This window comes from Nyctibius grandis, chromosome 4 (genome assembly GCF_013368605.1).
Source record: "Nyctibius grandis isolate bNycGra1 chromosome 4, bNycGra1.pri, whole genome shotgun sequence".
In the NCBI taxonomy this organism is placed as follows: domain Eukaryota; kingdom Metazoa; phylum Chordata; class Aves; order Nyctibiiformes; family Nyctibiidae; genus Nyctibius; species Nyctibius grandis.
This window is the reverse complement of record NC_090661.1, coordinates 82173076-82193097: the sequence shown is the minus strand read 5'-3', so window position 1 is coordinate 82193097 and position 20022 is coordinate 82173076. Positions and strand designations below refer to the sequence as shown.

Here is a 20022-nt window from a genome sequence, read left to right as displayed (position 1 = left end):
TATGAAGAGCTACTGAAGTCGTCCACGCTACTGAGTGGCTCAGCAAAATATAACACATTAAATATTAATAAATGCAAATTAATGAAGGAAATAAATCCTAACTTTACATATCAAAATCACAGATTATAAAATTATTATTACTATTCAGAAGCAAGGTCTTTCCTATAGTTCTAGGAAAATACTCAACGCTGACAAGTCAAAGAAACCCAGACAACTGAATGTTTAGAATTATTAGCAAATAGAAAACAAAAGAAGATGCAATTACGCCACTGATAGATCTAGTATGCAACTCTGGTTTCCCACCTTATTAAAAAGAAAGAATAATTTAAAAAGGATTCAAGAAACAATAATGGAAATCAAAAAGTTAGAATGATCTCTGCTACAGGAGTAACTAAGTAGACCAGGATTCTTCAGCCTAAAACCATGAAAACTAAGCGGGACTCTAACAGAGGTCTATGACAGCATTAATGGAGAAGGTGAAGGGAGAGCAGCACCCGTGTGCTCTGAGCCCCTGAAGGGCAGAAAAGGGCAGGAGGGACTCTGCCAGTTTAAAGTTCTGTCAAACCTCTGACTAAGCAGCAGAACAAGTCCATGCTATCAGAAAAAACTGTAATTTTGGGAGCCTACAACATTGCCATTGTAGGCTGAAATTCCTTCTTTAAGCTTGTTTTCCTTATTTTCCTGTTGCGCTGTCTCTAAAAAGATTAAACTAAGAGTAGAGGCTGTCCATATACTAGACACAACTTTAGAAATTACTGGAAGTATCAGAAAACCTCAGATTCTGACTCATGGGTCAAAAGCAGCCATATGTGATCCACATCTCAAAGAAGTGGAACAGATGAGAGGTCTGAGTTTGCGGACCAAACCAGGGTCAGCAACTGCCCAGACAGCACATTCGATGGCCTGCAGCTTACAGGAACTCAAACAATGGCAGCTCAATTACTGCACAAATAAAATATGTATGTGGGACACGGGAGAAGAGGATACACCAAAATTGCTACTAAGCAGTGCATCAGAATATCATCGCACTCATGCAGGATTACAGGAAATAAAACTAATCTAACACCTTCCCCCCCAAAAAAAACCCAAAAGCATACCACTTCTGCAAGAATGAAATAAAAGAGAAAAGGAGCAAACCCATTCAATTTCTCTCCATTTAAATATTATTTCAAATATGTTTAAAAAGAAAAACTGGAGAAATGCATCTATTCAAAGATAAGAACTAGTAGCATGAATACACTTGTAGATAGATTATTCATACTTTATTTTCTCACTGTCCAAAGTTAAAATTTGCATTCCAAAAATCAATGCTTAAATACTAAAATATTAACTAACTTCATTTAAATTGGCTTCTAGATTACTAGCAACAAATTGCTACTGTTCTGTTTTATGCAACAATAAAAATTTATCAATAAAACACTGATGCATAAATCGCACAAATACATCCACCGAAATTAAATTATACTAGAAAATAAACTGGAGAATTGTCTATTCTTCCTCTTATAAAAGTTTCTAAGTATGAAGAAGCTGAAAAATGTGCCTTGACATTACAGTGTAGAACAAATTTGGCACTTTATTTTTGGACATAAGTATTTTATTAACAGAAAAGAAATGGCATGCCTTTCCTTCCAGTCTCCTCCAGTAATGATTCAAGTTTCATTTGGAAGTGTTAAAATTCCACGTAGTCCAAATGTTAATAAACTTAACGTATTTAAGAAATCAAAAGACAACCACTTCTGTTCCATGCACAACAATTGTTTAAAAACATAAACCTGTCTCTGAAAAGAGAAATCCATTGTTCCAACAAGATAAATTTAACTAATTTTTAGGAGCACTTAATCATGACCATGCAAGCATCAACTCTAGCATTCACTGTTTTTTTGAACTTGACTTTCCAACCTTCATATTCTATTAATGTTATTTTTGCATTATTTGGAAATTTATACTAATCTGTACATAAATTAGTCTTAGGCCATTTCTTCTCTCAGTTTTTTTAACACATTATCTGTGGGCCCACAACTGCCTTCAGCGATGCGAAGTTGAGCTTATCCTTTTATGAGACACCAGACAATTCATAAAGTAGATTTCTCCTGCTTTAATTGTTGCAAAAGCACTAGAGATAACACCTTCCCAGAACCAAAGTCAATCACCTCCAAGACACAGTTTTGTAGGAATTATGCTTCATTAGTTCTAGTATTATTCCTAGATAATGACCTACTTAAGGGAAAGATGACCTTTTTTCTTTTTGGAGGTTTTTTTGGTAGATGCAAAGTGTAGTAGAGAACGGTCTGTTGAGCTGACGAGCTCTTACGCGCAAATAATTACTGACTTATTATGACTACCAATGGCTGCAGAATTCAGAAAGATGGCGTTGAACTCTTCCTTATGAGAGTTCAGAAATATTCCAGGGGTTCTAAGCACATCAGATGAAATTTTCTTCTCTTAATAAAGTTCTTATGTCCACGTAATGTATTTCAAATCGGATTTGCACAAAAATTATTCTGTCTATTTTAACAAACTACAGCTTTGAGTTCATCTAGCAAGTTACATTTTCTGGGAGGCTATGAAAACAGATGTTTCCATCCAGTGTCTGGAAAGAACTGTCTCAAATTATTTGAATTAATATACTTATGAAAATTCAAATAAAACACTCTGTATATCCAGGGGTTATCCATAATGTCCAAAAATCACGAGTGTTAGTATCAGAAGTAGTTAAGCACCCATAAAGTTATATTTGCCTCATGAAAAAATGAAGTCTTAAAACTAGTTCCTCAGAGTTTAACAAAATCCTTTTCACACAATACATGTATTTTCCTATTGCTCAAGAAGGATTTTTTTTTTTTAGAATAATCTTCAGAGAAGTCAGAACAAAACATGGCTAAAGATTTTATCTGCATCATCTGGTTGAATAAAACAGTAACACTTAGTACAAAAACTGTTTTTTTTCCATTTTATACTTTAATTTTTGTCTCAACAATAGTTAACACTGTATTAGAGCTCACACCTTCCAAAAATATTACAAATAACATTTTAATAGGCTAAGGATGATAATTTTTGAAGCATGTAGACAATTTCTGCAAACTAATGGGTTTAATTAAACCTTTGATGAAGTAGTAATAGAATGTTATAGCCTAAGGAAAAAGAATTGCAGCATGATGTGTTCCAAGACAGAAATATAATCCATGTTTCAAAGACTTTGTGCATAACCTGCACTCTCGGGACTGTAATGGAATGGTAATTAAGAGGAATTACCCTAAGGAAATAACATGGTGTTGGTCATTAAAGGATTCCCTTCTTCCATTCCCAGCAAAGCTAAGCAATAGAAAAGCATTTAGAGATGAATCTCTAAAGCAATACACACTGCAGTACAAAATAACAGACCATACCCTACTAGTAAAAATATAGATACTAATAACAAAGATAACACATCATGATTTACAACAACATCAACATACACCGTTACTTACTAGTCAAAACGAATCAATGTCACTTTTAAAATATGTACGGATGATACAATTTTACCTATATCGATTCAAAATTTTAAACAGTAATGCTGGGGAAAAAAAACAGTGACTAGCTTTTAGGATTTGTCAACAAAAAGGTTTTGGTATATGCATTTACAAAGAGGAAAAAAATCACCTTTCCTTTATACTGCAGTACTACTTAAAACAGAGATATCAAAAGCAAAACCTCTAAATCTAGTTCTACACTGACTTTCTACAAGCCTCTGGGTACATTTACACCTTTCAATAAAGCATGCTACAGAGATCCAAAAGTCAGCATCAATCTGAATGGATAAATTCACAGTACATTGTAAAGAGGTTCAAAAGTAGAAAAACTACATTAACATGGCACTTTACCCAATATAATAATACCTGCTGAGAGGTGCAGTATGGCAACTGACACACACACGCTACCTCCAGACCCAAAGCAGATCTCACATTGCCTAGTAACTGAGTACAACAGTAGCTGCTAATAAAATCTTACATGTAGATACTGTAAATTTAAACCACGCTGATATATATGCCCATTTTAATAACCTTGGTTAAATCTGGCATGTATCAGAGACACCCTGTTGGAACAGGCTCATGAAACAAGACGAGATCAAAGCCTCTAGACTAATGGCAGGAAAACATATCAACCCTACAACGTACTGTACTTCCACAAGCAAAGTATTTTCTGCTCTTAAGACCTTAAAACTTATATAATTCTTTTCCTCTGACAGTAAAAGAAAATTAGCCATTTTTTCTCTATAACCAGGAGCCCATGACATGTTCTCTGGCAATAAAAGCATGCTCAACATCCCAGATTTAATTTTCTTTTTTAAGAGTGTTTTTGATTTCACAGATAGTCTCAGCTCACATTACTAAGGTTAGTAAACACAGGCATTGTGTCTGCAAAGAACTTGTTGCTTTGGTGGTAGGTATATGTGAAACAGTATACAATATTTGTCTCCACCAAGTGATATCATATATCAATACAACCATGGTGTTCTGTGAAAAGACAGGCCAGTATCCTTCATTTTGTCAGCAGGTTTATTACCACGATAGCATAGTTGTCTGCAGTTTTTCTGTCATTTGGTCAGGTTTTGTGGGCTTTTGGTTTTATAAAGGCATTGCTGGCTATATATTGTCACTCAGAAGAATCACAAAGTCTAACACCTAGCATATCTTTCAGTCTGTCCCTGCAGTTTTCACAACTCTGACAACATCTACACAGAAGAAAGAGATGTAGCACCCCTGACTGCTATGAGGACAGAATATATCCAATTATTCTCCTGCATTTGGCAGAACAGATTTGAAAAGAAATAGCATAAAGACATCACAGATGGTCTATGGACCAGCAACCTTGAAAATATTAGTTAAGCACAAATACACAGCAGTGTCTACTTGAATCAGAAAGCCAGAATCAATAGTTGTCAAAAGATATGAGTTACCCTATTCATCCCAAACAAGAAAGCACAGATTCAGCAAAGTCAGTTTCTTGCAAATTACGGTATTTTTCCTAAACACCACAAAAACTATCCCTTCACCAAGTTTCTTTGAATGCATGCCGCCTGCTATATTAACATGCATTCCAGAAGCAAGGAAAAATGATGCCAGAAACCTTGAAACCCTACAAAATCACTGCAGGCACTATTTATTTTATGCTCACTTGCCATATACTTGCAGTCGTAAAAGTTTCATAGAATTTTAAATCTCAAATGAAACTACTGAGATACCCAGTGTGCCACGGTGCGTTCATCTTTTATACTGTCTGCATAATTTCTCGATTAACTTGGTTGATGCTTTTGGAATTTTGTCTCAGGAAAAATATAATTATTTGTTTGAAAAGTATTCAAAGATGCTCCTCCCATTAAAATGTCGGTAGTGTGTTATGACAAAAGATTCTTTAGTGCTTAAATTCACTTCTGGCAATTATGGATTCATAGGTCTTTCCCTCCCCATACTCTCTGTTTTCCAAACAGGGTGGGTTAAGGATTTCCTCTAGAGTTTCATCCAGACCATCATGTTTATGATCACTGATAGAACTATTTTTCACTATTTTGTCCAGATCCTGAATAGACACTTTTATACACTGTGCCTTATTGCTATGAATTCCACAATTTTAATTACACGTTCTATGAAAAAGTATTTCACCTTTCCTTTATATTAATTTCTGGAAAATTTTGTTTAGTACGGCATTTCTCCTTTCCACAGGGAGACAAGAACTACAGTTGCTTTCCTATTCAGCTTTTCCATTAAATACCATTCATGATCTAAGCAGTATCTAACTCTATCCCCAGCTCAGCTACCTCTTTTCCAAGTCACAGATTTCTCATCTTTGTTGCTCCACCTTGCATGAAAGCCACTCTGTGCCCCTGAACATATCCTTAGATAAAGAAGAAAGTCAGGAAGGGGGACCAAAATTACACTCTGCTGTTCAAGATGCACATATAACACAAGATGCATATAAAGGCATGATGGTGCGTTCTCTTTTTTCTAAACTGGTCTTCCAATAATCCCTAAATTCCCATCAGCCTCTTTGACTGCCACTGCACTAACGTTTTCAGAATGCTAACCATACAGACCCTAATGCTTCTTTCCCGAGTTCACCCCCCTCTATGTTTAAGCAAGAATTGTTCTTTCCCTTGTAGAGTCTGCTTTGCCTTTATCAGAACAGTGTCTCCAGGCACTCAGTCTAACAAGAGCTTTCTGAAACATCTCTGGAGGTTTACTATCCCGAATAAGTGTTATTATTTGCCATTCACTCTGTTTTCTAAATAAGTTACAAATACATTTAAAGAGCATGTTAACCTCCCTCAACCATGGAAGTTTATTACCTGTTAACATCCTTTCTTTCCTAACTAATTTTGATCCAAGAGAGGATATTTCCTCTTTTGCCTACTTTAAATGCTCCAATGAAGGAACCTGATGAATAGTTTTGCCTGAATCAATCAGCTCACTGGCTCCTCCAAAATATTTTAACAATTTCTCTTGACTTCCATATATGAACATTGTACTACCTCTTTAATAGTATATTTCCCCAGAGACATAGTCCACTCTTTCTTACAAGTGCTACGAATCTGCTTAAACTAAACTTTCTGATCTACAGCTCTCCAGTTCAATCTAGAGCTTTTAAAAAATTGCTGCTGTGCTCCATTTCTCAGACTCAGAAGATGAGTTATGCCACAGGCTATGGAAAATAAATCCACAATTTTGCACCCAAAACCCCCAAAGAATTCCTTTAGATCCACTAGACAAATATCTTCTGGTCTTGGGATATTTTTTTTTGAGCATTTGATTCTGAAACCACTTACATTTCAATGAGACAATTCTTTGGTCCCATTCAGCAATAAGAATTGACTCATATGTGAAAGAGTCCTTAGTTCCTTACACAATAAACACACATGTAAGTAGTTGCCAGATTTTTCTGCTCTGGCCTTACCTTCCCAAGCCTCCACTGCCAACTGGCCCTACTGAAATTAAGTCAGGCTTCCATTTTTGGGTGGGTTTTTTGGGGTTTTGTTGTTGCTATTTTTAAGATTCATTCACTCTAACCATCCTCTCTCTCTCAAAAAAAAAAAAGTATAAGGCCAGTCAAACACTAACTTATCAGAATTCAGTTCTATTCCATTGTGTCTCCCAAAAGAAAACTGTGATTATCTTTTTTTTTAAAGTATGACCTTTTAATACTCTCTTTACTCTGCTGCTTTTCTGTATCATTTAGAATCATTTCTGACCAGCAGCATAAAGGTATTCTAAGTGCCTTATAATATTTTTAAAGCAGCCTTCATGCTGCCTGCAAGCATTTATCCTTTTACCTGTCTGGTTTTTTTTTTAACAGACTCTGAAATTTAAAGTTAAATACTGCAATGATTTCTTTTTCTCCTACATGGAAATCATTGTTAAAAAGTAGCTATTAGTATCTTAATTTAGGACCCCACACAAGGCTATGAGTTACTTCTCTTTGGGATTCTCTGAAGAGTTGTTTCAATGAGCTGCCATTTAATAGCCAAAATGACTGTTTGTCAATCAGACAGCATCATGACTTTTATCCAAAACAAAGGAATACGGAACTTCCTGTTTCCACAAGAACAGATATAATCTCCAAATTTAGCAAAAAATACCCACCAGCTCAGCACAACAAGGCCCTGTGGATTGCTTCCCAAAGCCTAGTAACACCCGTGGTGGGCAAAGTGCAACACCAGAGAGGGTAGAGTACTTCGAAGTACAACTGCGGCGTAGCTACTCACAGGTGGGTCAGAGAACCCTGGAGCTTTGCCGTCAAACGAAAGCCAATGAAGGTTCATCCCTGCCATGCTCAGGACCACGCTATCAAACTGACTGAGCTTACAAGCACTCCTTCCTTCCTATCAGTGAAAAACACCTTACTACAAGGTAGCGAACCAGTTGTTTCAGTAGAGAAGATACAACACATTGACAAATTTAAAGTATGAGTCACATGCACTGAAATGTCTAGTGCGCTGACTGAAGTCAGTCAATTATCATCCAAAAAGAAAGGCAAACCCAAACCCAAAAGAACCGGATACAGCAGTTAAATATCAACTGCAGTTTAAAGAAAAAAATATTCCCCCCCTGCCCCACCCCCATGATTTTGACAGAACATGACAGAGGAAAATGCTATCTTCCACGAGGCAGTAAAATACTTCAGTATCCTTCTTCAAAGATGAAGAGGGTGCCTTAGAAAACAGTGAGTCAAGATGACAAGTGCATTTTCTCATCTCTGTTAAAAAAAAGCCGTAACAAAAGCCTCACCACAAGACACGTTTTGGGAACCAAATGCCAAAAACTGACTTTAGACATTTCAATTCCATAGCTAACCATTAACTTATAGGAAACTCTGCAAGTACAAATTACTTAGACAATTTACTAGGCAATCCTGCTCCGGCAGGGGGATTGGACTAGATGATCTTTCGAGGTCCCTTCCTATCCCTAACATTCTGTGATTCTGTGATTCTGTGATTCTGTAATTTAGCTAAGCCATGAAAATGAAAATCTGAGCTTTTTATACACTTTAAAAGCACCCAATGATCTCTGATGATACAATCCATACTTGGGAAGGTATGCCAGCCCAACAAAGCCATTATTATATTTATTATATATATGTCTAACATGAACATTACACCTGATAACCTTTCAGATATTTTTCTAGATATATGCACTTCCCACTAACTGCTAAATATACAGGTCAAAATATAAAGGGGAACACATCCTAATTATTATCCTACCTTATTAGAAAAGATTAGTTACTGATGATACAATAATTTAACCATTTTTTCTTGGGTGAGCATCTCTTGCCCATTTCTGCCAACATATATTATTAGTGGTAAAGGATTTAATTTCTCATGGCCTCTAAAATTTAATGGTTTTTTATTTTTACCTCTCTTCCAGTAACGCAGAGGAAGAAAACAAAGCTAAAATAAAAGCAAAAGATGAAGCACAAATACCAGCAAGCATTAAGTCCTGAATTCACATTTTGCTCCAAAAAGATCTAGTATATGGAGAGCATGAAAGCTGGAATATGGACCAACACACAGATACAACTGATAACATTACTACATTTTTCTCTATGGCTGTTCTCAAGGACCTGAGACATTGCAAATGAAATGTCTCAGCAAGGAGAGACAGAAAGCCTGGGTGCTCCAAGGATTTTTTTTCTTGGGAACAGAGCTGGCACACAAAAAAGTAACATTTTCAGAACACTTTTACACTTTTTTTTCCCTATAGTGGATCGATTTAAACAAAATAAACACAAAAAATTATTGCCTCAAAAAGAATCCCCAAACCTTATTCCAGTAAATACATTCACTAATAATTATCAATAAGTGAATACTCATGAAAAAAAGAGGCAATTTCTACAGTGATTCATAAGCGTTATAGAAGTTAAAAGTGTAAGACATTCTGCAACCATTTGAACCGTTGTCTTAACAGTTTCACCAGCACGCCTGGTCCATACATTGCCAGTATAAAAAATTAACACTTTTGGGTCCCCTGGTATGACGTGTTGTCTTGACAAAAGCAGAGAGCCCACCTTAAGAGAGCATCCCCACATCTGTAACCTGTTCATCGTACAATAGGTAAGAGTATAGTAAACATTTCTTGGTATGCAAGAGGCAACGCATCTGTTTGTGAACCGGGATGTGACACAGCTATCACGTTTTAACATGGTTTCAACAAACATGTTACATAGACACTCGCACTTAGCACCGACATAACCCACAATCTTGCACCTCTGGGGTCTCTGTCTGAAAAAAATATTTCCAACTGCAGTGCACCTAATGGGGGAGGGAGGAACCAAACCACCCTGTCCTTCATATCAAGAAGACAGTTTGGCACAGCCGTCCCAGCTTTCTCCAGAAGCCAGTGATTCAGCATGATAGAGGTATGGACAGGACAGATCAACAGAAGGAATAGAAAAATGCTGCTATATGGACATTTAACTGGTTGTCATTATGTCAGATAAAGCTATCAAAACCTGATTACTTTTACAATAGTTCTGTATCCTACACACCCACGTTCAAAGAAATACTGTAACCCCAGGCTATAATCCTGTTAGAATGAAGCAAGTCTTAACTATGATTTTAAACAACCATATGCGTAGGTCACAGTTAACAAGCTGCATTAATAAATGATTAGAAATCAGCAGGTTTTCCAGTGCACTCTAAAGTATCTAATCACTTACCATTAGTTCTCCTGTAACTTGATTTGTTACAACAAATTGCGGTAAAGGTACAAAAATTCAGAGTGTCTAAACACTAAATATTAAAGTAGCACTAATGAGTACAAGTTTCCAACCGACTAGTTATAACATTTTCTGCTTTTACTACTGCAATTTGTTCAAACACATCAACAGGTTAAGCAATCCAAAATGAGTAACAACTTACTGTGAGTAAAGCTTTCCAGCTTACTGGAAAACATGCTGATTTCCAAAACATACTATGGGATTCCAAGGCTTTAATTAAGACCTGCTGAATACAAAGACATCCTTTTAATTTCTCAAGACCCCCTATTATATAAAAAGTTAAATGAACAGATCTCCACCCCTTTGAAATCAGTCAGATGCTGTGTTCCTAGGAATGCCAATCTTAAAAGCAGACTGCTTTGTGTACAGTCATGAACTCCAGCAGCCCAGGTCTGCTATCACAAATGTCCACACTACTGTAGTCAAATACAGTTCAATATCAAAACGTCCAAGATCATAATAAAATTAGCTGTAATTTGAGTAAACAAAACCTAGAAATTCTTTGACGTGTTTCCTATGCTATCTTCTTAATTAACAATTTAGACCTAATGAATATATTTTAGGATACTTTAATGACAACTGATTATTCTCTCCACGAATACTAAAATGACACACTTGATGTGCTCTGGAGCAAGGATCTTGATATTATACAGCATTTTGGTCGCTAGACTATCACTTTTACAGAGAAGTATCTACTTTAAAACGTTTTTTTTCTACTGAGAAGTATAACGTTCGACTTTTAAAGGCTTCCCATGAGATTGTGCTACCAAGAAAGGCCACGAAGAAATAGATCAAGGTGAGTTTTTTCCATCAGAACCGGGAACCTGAGACGAGCAGCCAATGGAAAGGGCGGCAGCACCCTCCCACTCCCTCCTCCCCAGCGCCGTCAGCTTCTGCAATTACAAGGATCTCCTCTGCGCAGAGGAAAAACCCCCCAGAGAACGAGGCGTGGAGGGGCCAGACCCCAGGCGGGGAAGCCGGAGGCCCCCGGCCAGCCCCGCACAGGCACACTCGTGCCAACAACGCCCGAGCAGCGCGTCCGGGCGGGACGTGCCAGGGCCGCAGGCCTCGGGCACTGCTTCCACCGGCGGCCCCACGGGCAGCTCCAGGAGACGGCCTGCCCCGGGGCTCACGGCAGGCAGGGCCAGCCCCGCCGCCCTCCCGGGCGGCGCTCGCGCCTCCCCGCCTACAAACCGAGCCGGCCCCGGGTACTTCCACGCCCGCGCGGGCTCCCCACGCCTCCGCAGGGAGCTGGACGGCCCTCCCGCGGGCACGCCGCTCCCACCCCCGCCCGTGGGCAGCCCGGCACGAGTCAGACACCCGCACGGCGAGCACACGCGAGGGCACCTCTCCCCCGGCGCGGGCGTGCCGCCTCTCCCAGCCCCGGCGCCCCCGGACACTCGGGCGGGGGTCGCCGCCCCCGCCGCGCCGGGCAGCCATGTTCTCCGCACCCCCGCCGGGCCCGGGCGGCGCCAGGCCGCGGGTCAGGGGGACGCTCACCCTTGACGGCGCGCTCGCTGGTGGCGTGGGGCGGCAGCAGCAGCACCTTGCTCCCCTCCTTGGCGGACATCGCTGGGCGCTGCCGGGCTCCGGCGGCGGCTGCTGGGCGCGTCAGCGCCTTCGTCCGCCTCCTCCGCCGGCGGTGAGAGGGGCGCGCGGCGGCCGGGGGAGAGGCGGGGCGGGGGCGACTAGAGGCCCCGGGCAGCGGCGGCCCAGCGGAACATGGCGGCAGGCGCGGCTCCCAGCTCCTCGCGCAGCGAAGGGACAGTCCGCCTCGGGCCCGGCATGCACTGCGCCGCCACCCCACGAGGGGACTACGGGAGCGTGGCGAAACTCCTGGCTCCGCCGCGCCGCCAGCGCGGCCGTTAGGGAGCGTGGCGAAACTCCGCTCTCCCCGGGGCGGTGCCTCCGCCGGGGGGCGCGGGGAGGGGCGGAGGCTGCGGCCCGGCGCCTCCGGGTCTTCCTCCCCGGCCGGGGAAAGCGGGCGAGGAGCAGGGAGCGCCCCGCCGCGGCGCGCCCCCGCCCCCGGGACGGGCGGGCGTCAGGCCGAGCCTGGGGGCGGCAACGGGGCCGCGCGGCAGGGGGAGAGAGGGGCGGTGCGGAGGGCGGCCCGGCCCCCAGCGGCCCCTCAGCGGCCGAGGGCCGGCGGCCACCATGGAGAGCTCCATGGCCGCCCCCCTGCTCCTGCAGCGGGAGCAGGGCGAGTCCCCACCGACGGTAGCACGGCTGGAGGAGCCATTTTGTCAGGCCGCAAAGCCTGCGGGCAGCAGAGGGGCCGCCGGCCCCGGCCGTGCCGAACGAGGGTCCTCAGGCCTCCCCGGCACCACCTCAGAGCAAGGGGCTGCGTCAGTTCCTTCACGGGGGTGCCTCTCGCCTACAACACCAGTGTAAGGGGCCCCACAGCCTCACCTCTCCAGCCTAGGACAGGAGGCAGAGAAGGAGGAGGAAGTAGTTTCCTACTTCAGCCAATCTTCTCTGCTCCACCCTTGGAGCAGCACAACAGTGGACAAGGAGGCAGCCAGAAACAGTGACAGCCCTGGGTACTGCAGCACTAGCTGCCCCCTCCCAGTCCCTGACACCCTTCAAAGCTGCATGGGGAGGCAACTGCACTGCATCATGGGCCTGATCTTTGCAAATGCAGCAGGCCATGGCCCTTCCATTATACACAAATCATGCAAATTTTGTGTAGAGCAATAGGTCCAACCATATGCATGGCTTTGCCTTGGCAGAAAGGTTGGTACAACTGTACTAAATCTAAGATAATCTGGTCATTTTTTATGACTATTCCATATTAAATAAACTGTACTGATGAGAAAAGCTAAGTTGTTCCTGCTCCCCTTTGTACCAGCTGTTAATTTCATCCTCTCTCCTCCAATTTAGCGTATCCTCAGTTGTACCAGTACAGGGTGGCTGTAGGACTGCACTGTAATCAAGATCACAGAAACTAGCTGGGTTTAAAAAACAAACAAACAAACAAAACCAAAAAACAAAACCAAATGAAAAAAACCCCAAACAAAAATCTCTTAATTTGGCATCACTTAAATATCTGCCAACAAACCCAGTCAGATCTAGCAAACATCTAAACATATACATATAACCATATTTAATCAAATGCAGTAGATCTAAAGAGTTGCTGCTTTGCATCTCAGCTAATAATACAGCTCTTACGCATTACTTGTACTGAGCTGTGCAAACTACTTCATGCAATAAATCAGGAATTTAAGAAAAGCTGTTCAGAGGTAATAGTTTCCAGCAAGGTCTTGGTTCTTGCCTCATTCAGGTTCAACGGAAAAGGATGACATCTGAGGTAAGCACTTGCCATCTTGAGCATGAAAAGCTGTTTGGCTCAAGCAAAAATACATTAAAAGTGATGGGTTACACAATAGCTTGGTTTGACCTTGCTTTTTTTATTACAGGGGCAAGCCAGTCCAAGCAAGAAACTTTGAATGAAATATCACTGGAAAGACATTCAAGGAAGCAACTGAAAATTTTAAGGGAATCAATTATAAACTCTTGGGTTATTTATTAATTACACTTGTAAGACTCCAAAGTTTTGGAAAAACAGAATTCTATTAATTCCATGTCCACAAGTAAAATGTGTGCATGCACACAAAAAGAGAGCTGGGATACATTAGAATATCATGGAAGAAATCCTGGATGACTATTTCTGATTTATCGCTAAGATTTCCAGTAGCAGGAATTACTACTTTATACCACATGTTCTGCAAATGTCTGCCATTGTACAGCCAATTTAAAGTGCCCGTTTTTTAAACAGAACAAAAGCTCATTTGCTTCAATAGCATGCACGTGATCCATTCAGAATATGCAGTGAGAGCATACGGTAGGAAGGGCATTAAGTAAATATTGCTCCTGTTGACTTAGCATTACAGAATCACAGAATGTTAGGGATTGGAAGGGACCTCGAAAGATCATCTAGTCCAATCCCCCTGCCGGAGCAGGATTACCTAGACCATATCACACAGGAACGCGTCCAGGTGGGTTTTGAATGTCTCCAGAGAAGGAGACTCCACAACCTCTCTGGGCAGCCTGTTCCAGTGTTCGGTCACCCTCACTGTAAAGAAGTTTTTCCTCATATTTATGAGGAACCTCCTGTGTTCCAGCTTGCACCCATTGCCCCTTGTCCTGTCAATGGATGTCACTGAGAAGAGCTTGGCTCCATCCTCATGACACTTGCCCTTTACATATTTATAAACATTAATGAGGTCACCCCTCAGTCTCCTCCAAGCTAGAGACCCAGCTCCCTCAGCCTCTCCTCATAAGGGAGATGTTCCACTCCCTTAATCATTTTCGTGGCTCTGCGCTGGACTCTCTCTAGCAGTTCCCTGTCCTTCTTGAACTGAGGGGCCCAGAACTGGACACAATATTCCAGATGTGGCCTCACCAGGGCAGAGTAGAGGGGGAGGAGAACCTCTCTTGACCTACTAACCACACCCCTTCTAATACACCCCAGGATGCCATTGGCCTTCTTGGCCACAAGGGCACACTGCTGGCTCATGGTCATCCTGCTGTCCACTAGGACCCCCAGGTCCCTTTCCCCTACGCTGCTCTCCAACAGCTCTGCCCCCAACTTGTACTGGTACATGGGGTTGTTCTTGCCCAGATGCAGGACTCTACACTTGCCCTTGTTATATTTCATTAAATTTCTCCCCGCCCAACTCTCCAGCCTGTCCAGGTCTCTCTGAATGGCTGCGCAGCCTTCCGGTGTGTCAGCCACTCCTCCCAGTTTGGTGTCATCAGCGAACTTGCTGACAGCGCACTCTAATCCCTCATCCAAGTCATTAATGAATATATTGAATAGTACTGGTCCCAGTACCGACCCTTGAGGGACTCCACTAGACACAGGCCTCCTACTGGACTCTGTCCCATTGACCACCACTCTCTGGCTTCTTTCCTTCAGCCAGTTCACAATCCACCTCACTACCCGATCATCCAGACCACACTTCCTCAGTTTAGCTGCGAGGATGCTGTGGGAGACCGTGTCAAACACTTTACTGAAATCGAGATAGACCACATCCACAGCTTTACCATCATCTATCCACTGGGTTATGTCCTCATAAAAGGCTATCAAGTTGGTTGAGCATGACTTCCCCTTGGTGAAGCCATGCTGAGTGCCCCTAATGATCCCCCTATCCTTGATGTGCCTAGAGACAGCACCAAGGACAAGTTGTTCCATCACCTTTCCGGGGATGGAGGTGAGGCTGACCGGTCTATAGTTACCCGGGTCCTCCTTCTTGCCCTTTTTGAAGACTGGAGTGACATTAGCTTGAAGTAGATCTGCTGGAATAAGGAGCAGGGGGAATGGATTCAGTGTATTATTTAGAATCAAGGGAAGCTCAGTAATAAATGCAGTTTGAATATTTGACAGCATGAAACAGCAGAGAGATTCTCAAAGAAATTCATTTGTCCATACATTTCCAAACACGGAGGGAGCCCGAGACCTTGCTGAGTGTAGTCAGGAATCACCTCTTCACCTCACCTGAAGTGCAGTTGCAAGAGAGGTGCCTCTTACTACTTTCAGTTGCTCACTTCTCTCATGAGCCCGCAAACAACATGCGTCTTTTCTCCTGGGGTATGAAGTAAAAGGGGCTGATGCAACTGGTTGAGGAAAAAGCATAGCATAATTTTATTTTGTTATGATGCCATGCCAGAAGGAGACATTATCAACTTTTAGGCAGCATACCTAGTGCCCTGCACCCTGAAACACTTCCAGTCATATGCAGGCATTACCTAAAGAAAAGGCTCATACAGATGAAATCTTGCTGGTTTCTCCACCTCCACCAAATATATCAGGGTGATGCGATAAATGGTGTTATGTCTCCCTACAAACCACACCTCCTCAAAACATTAAAAATAATAATTTGAATGACCATTGTTTTGGATAACAGCAGCTCGAAAGAAAAGTTAGCTAGCACAGTTATCTTGGGGTTTTATTGCTGTCATTCTAACATATTCCATCTTGCCTCATTAAAATACAGAGCATGTGCCTTGTCATTAGGACAATACCAAAACCTACATCAGGGAGAGAGAGAGCTACAGAACTGTACCTAAGCCCTTTAGCTTGTCATTGAGGCTGTTTATGTAGTATTGTCTCTAAATCTGCTAGAGACTCTGGAAGGGGCATTACATTGCCCCAGCTTACCTCACAGTGAAAGCAAAGCTGATTGATTTGGTACATCTTGTGCTCAAGGTACCAAACAATTTCTACTAGCACCACAAGTAGCGTTATGATTGTAGGAACTAGGGAACACAATCACAAACAGAAATGTGGCCTTGCAGGTAGAAGTCAGTGTGCCTTTGTAATCATGACAGTTTCCCACAAATCTCCCCCAAATGCCAGACTAATTAAAGTATTTCTGAAAAGCAGAGTCACATTTTACTTCTTCCTGTTCAGCTTTGCCACCAAGTGGCCATTCCATTCCACACATTTTAATACCTAATTTAAGGGGGGGAGGGGGAAAGAATAAAGCCCAATTCCTATTCTGACTGGATATTCCAAACCATTAGCTGGCAGCTAGCACTAGGCTGCTTTCGTAACAGAGAAACAATTCAGCAAGAGAAGCACATGGAATAATCAAGCCAATCCATCTCATTCTGTACCAGGGGGAATGGAGCCATTTGGGATGCAGATGATCCCTGTCTTCCTTCTGCTCCATCTCAAAGCAGTACACTGAAGCTGCATGCAAAAGATGTTTAAAGAAAAAGGTGTTATGTTAAAAACTATACTTTTCTGATGCCCCCCCTGACTGAGCACTGCAAGGTGTAGTAGCAACTATATTGTAGTAAACCGTTGCCTCAGACAAGTGCATGTATTGAAAGTTCAGACAGAAGTTAGACATAAAAATGACTATGTGAAATTCTGTAACCATCTCATACAGGAGGTCAGATGATCAGAACAGTCCCTTCTGACTCTAACAGCAACATATCTTTAAAACTGGCACAATGCAACGTCCCAGAATCAGCTAATTACCCAACAAGGACTTTTTGAAAACTCTAAGAAGGAAACTGACTCACAGGAGAGAGAGAGATATATTCCAGATCCCAAGAGAAAGATGCATAGAGCAAATCTTGCAGAGATAAACCAGGTCTGAGAGGGGAAGATGTGCTATAAGCAGGAGAATAAGATGAGGAAGACAAAACTTTTAAGAGGTTGTTCCATTTCATTGACTCTCACTAGTGACTGCTTGAAACTGTCCTTTCTGTATTGCCAGAAATGGTATTGCGGTTAGTATAAACTGTGAGACTGCCTCAGAACAAGCCACATTTTATTTTAAGTACATTTGGACATATTGCTGTACTGAGTTTCAATATGAATCCCTGAAAGCTTTAAGAGGACACAAGATTTCCCTGCTGTCCCAAGCCAGTTTTTTATGGCAAACCTTGTTATCCATAACATGAGGGCATCATTCAGAAAGGTTGAAAGCGTGGTCTTAAGCCATTTTCTCCAGCATCACAAAATCATTATCACTGCAATACTCTAGCTGCCAACGTTATCCAGTAGTGAGAAGCTGCACTGACTGAAAAAGAAAAAAAACCAAAAAAGGTATAAATTACAGGTTACTTGACTATTACAGTTCTATCATGTTACACTCTGTTCCTGCACACATTTCCTTCATTCCCCAATAACCCCTATGAACAGGCTATGGAGTACACACTACATTTAAAAAGCTAGTCAGGGCCACAGTCATTCCTTGTATCATATCACGACTGTAAAAAACAGGCTAAGGCAACCCAGACTGTACCACTTAGCCTGACTCTAGACTTTTAGGTGATTTTTTTTCATACCAAAACCTACCAGCCACATGTCTAAGTTAAATCTTACACCTCTGGAGGGATGGTACCTCAAACTCTTCCTTAGGTTCCTCAAAATATCGCTCACTTGCTCTGCTTAAAGCATTCCTTCCCCTGCCCTTATTATCTAGTTCAAACTTTTCCTTCCTTAGCCTTAAGCGATTGCTCTTTCTCCTACCATCTGAGACCAAGAAATTCCCTCTCCTCATTTATCTTACTACCTTGATGATATTAATAGACTATGATCAGTCACCTCTACTCACTCTAAAAATTGAGTTCACTCTGCTTTTTGCTGCCCTCCTTTGTGTTCTCTCTAGTTTTCTCAGAGCTTCCACAAGCAAGGGATTTAACTGACAAAGTATTCAAGGTAAGCAGGTCTACATATAGGACCTTATTAAAAAACAACTATCTTGTTGCTCTATAACAGGAACTATGATGTAGAACAGCGTAATTTTTTTTTAAACTTTGCTGAAGCATGTTGATCCATGAACACGATGTCCTACAGATCAGAGAAATCCCATTAAGCAATTTTAAAGGAAACTGGGGGGGAACAAACCCAAAAAAGGCAGAGATATGACAACTGAGTTGCTGAAGAGTACATGCACTCTTTTCTCACAAACACATCTGGCCATCATTACCAGATGGCAGAAGTGCAACTATGCCTCCAGCCTACCCCTCTGCATCCCTTTACCAAGCTACTGAGACCAAGCACCATTAAGTATTAATAAGAATTAACTGTTCCATTGGGACTGGATAGCTTAAGAAAGGGCTGAACAAAAAATGACCCTCATAACCAGGCAAACCTGAGGTCATGAATAATAGGTAAATGCATGCAGAAAAGGATATCCCCAGATAATCCCACATGAGGATTTAAAAGCTTTTCTACTACGTATTGTTGTCCCAGTAACTTTATATGCAACTAGAAAATTATAAAACCACTGGAGAGATGTGGGCTTTTCTCCCCATAAACTATGAGAAGATGTTATGAATTTATTTTCTAGTCTGTACCATCTCAGCTATTATGAATTACATCCTTGTGTTCAAATCAGTAGTTTATTGTGAAAAATCAGCTGAGACTCCTTCCTCTCCCTCTTCAGATGAGTAAGGTGTCATAAATAGCTGTTTTATCTGCTATAATAAATAGTCTATGTGCTATACTTTTAAGCCTGTAAGGGCAGTCAACCAAAACCAGTCTACAGCACTGAAATGGTTAACATCAACTGAGTTTCTTTTCATCTATGTGGAGAAACTAACTGAACTGCCAAAGCAAATGGAAAATTTATTTATGTATTATTTCATCTGATTAGGAACAATACATAGGGTCATGAACAGTCAGTTATTTCTTCTGAAATGTACTTGAAAATACATACCTGATTTCTAAAAACTTGTAGCTGACTTAATGGTATAATGTTAACTTGCATTTGATTGACATATTTTATATTTAAAAAAAAAAAAAGTCAGTCTCTACCTTAAAAAAAAGCTGAAGTTTAGCATGCTGTATCGGAACCACAGGAATTTGAAAGCAAATTATTTTCAAGCAATAAAACATGTAGCTCCATAGCAAACAGAACTCAAGAGATTTTTCAAATAGCATATAACCTAGGATGGTAGGTTATACAATTACATATATGTGTATATATATATATGTATCTCACAACCAACACCTTGTCAGACAAGAGAGGTAGAAATATGCATTCATTAGTTAAATTAGCCTTACGTGCAGCATTCCAGCCAAGTAATTCAAGGTTAGTAAGTCAAGATTTGTAAATCAAAGCAAGTTACTTGTGTTCAGCTACCATTTACTCTCCACATGGATGCTGCGTGTTACCATGTTCATGCTTTGATGTGCTTTAAACTACTTAAGACAATCTTAAATAGTTTGGGTTTTTTATAACTAGCAAGAGTTCTATGCTTGGAACTCCCTCAATTGACAGTCACATAACAATCAGCTGGTATAAATTTTGAGTA

At 41.4% G+C, this 20022-nt stretch overlaps 2 protein-coding genes across 16 annotated transcripts in view; both read right to left on the bottom strand.

Moving 5' to 3' along the window:
• The window catches only part of PPP3CB (protein phosphatase 3 catalytic subunit beta), a 50069-nt gene extending 37851 nt beyond the window's left edge, over positions 1 to 12218 (bottom strand). For 2 of the 5 annotated variants that reach the window (XM_068399941.1, XM_068399943.1), the window contains exon 1: positions 11746 to 12216. In XM_068399941.1, the coding sequence (XP_068256042.1) occupies positions 11746 to 11815 (70 nt within the window). In that variant the 5' untranslated portion in view covers positions 11816 to 12216. Of the gene's footprint in view, positions 1 to 11745 lie in introns of all 5 variants that reach the window. The other 3 variants (XM_068399944.1, XM_068399945.1, XR_011048113.1) reach the window with 2 other exon arrangements.
• A 5293-nt stretch (positions 12219 to 17511) lies between these two features.
• The window catches only part of USP54 (ubiquitin specific peptidase 54), a 121174-nt gene continuing 118663 nt past the window's right edge, over positions 17512 to 20022 (bottom strand). For all 11 annotated transcript variants that reach the window (XR_011047912.1, XR_011047911.1, XM_068397610.1 and 8 more), the window contains one exon: positions 17512 to 17780. Coding sequence is in view for 9 of the 11 variants with exons in the window: in XM_068397610.1 (XP_068253711.1) it covers positions 17741 to 17780 (40 nt within the window). In the remaining 2 variants the exon portion in view is untranslated. The remainder of the gene's footprint in view (positions 17781 to 20022) is intronic.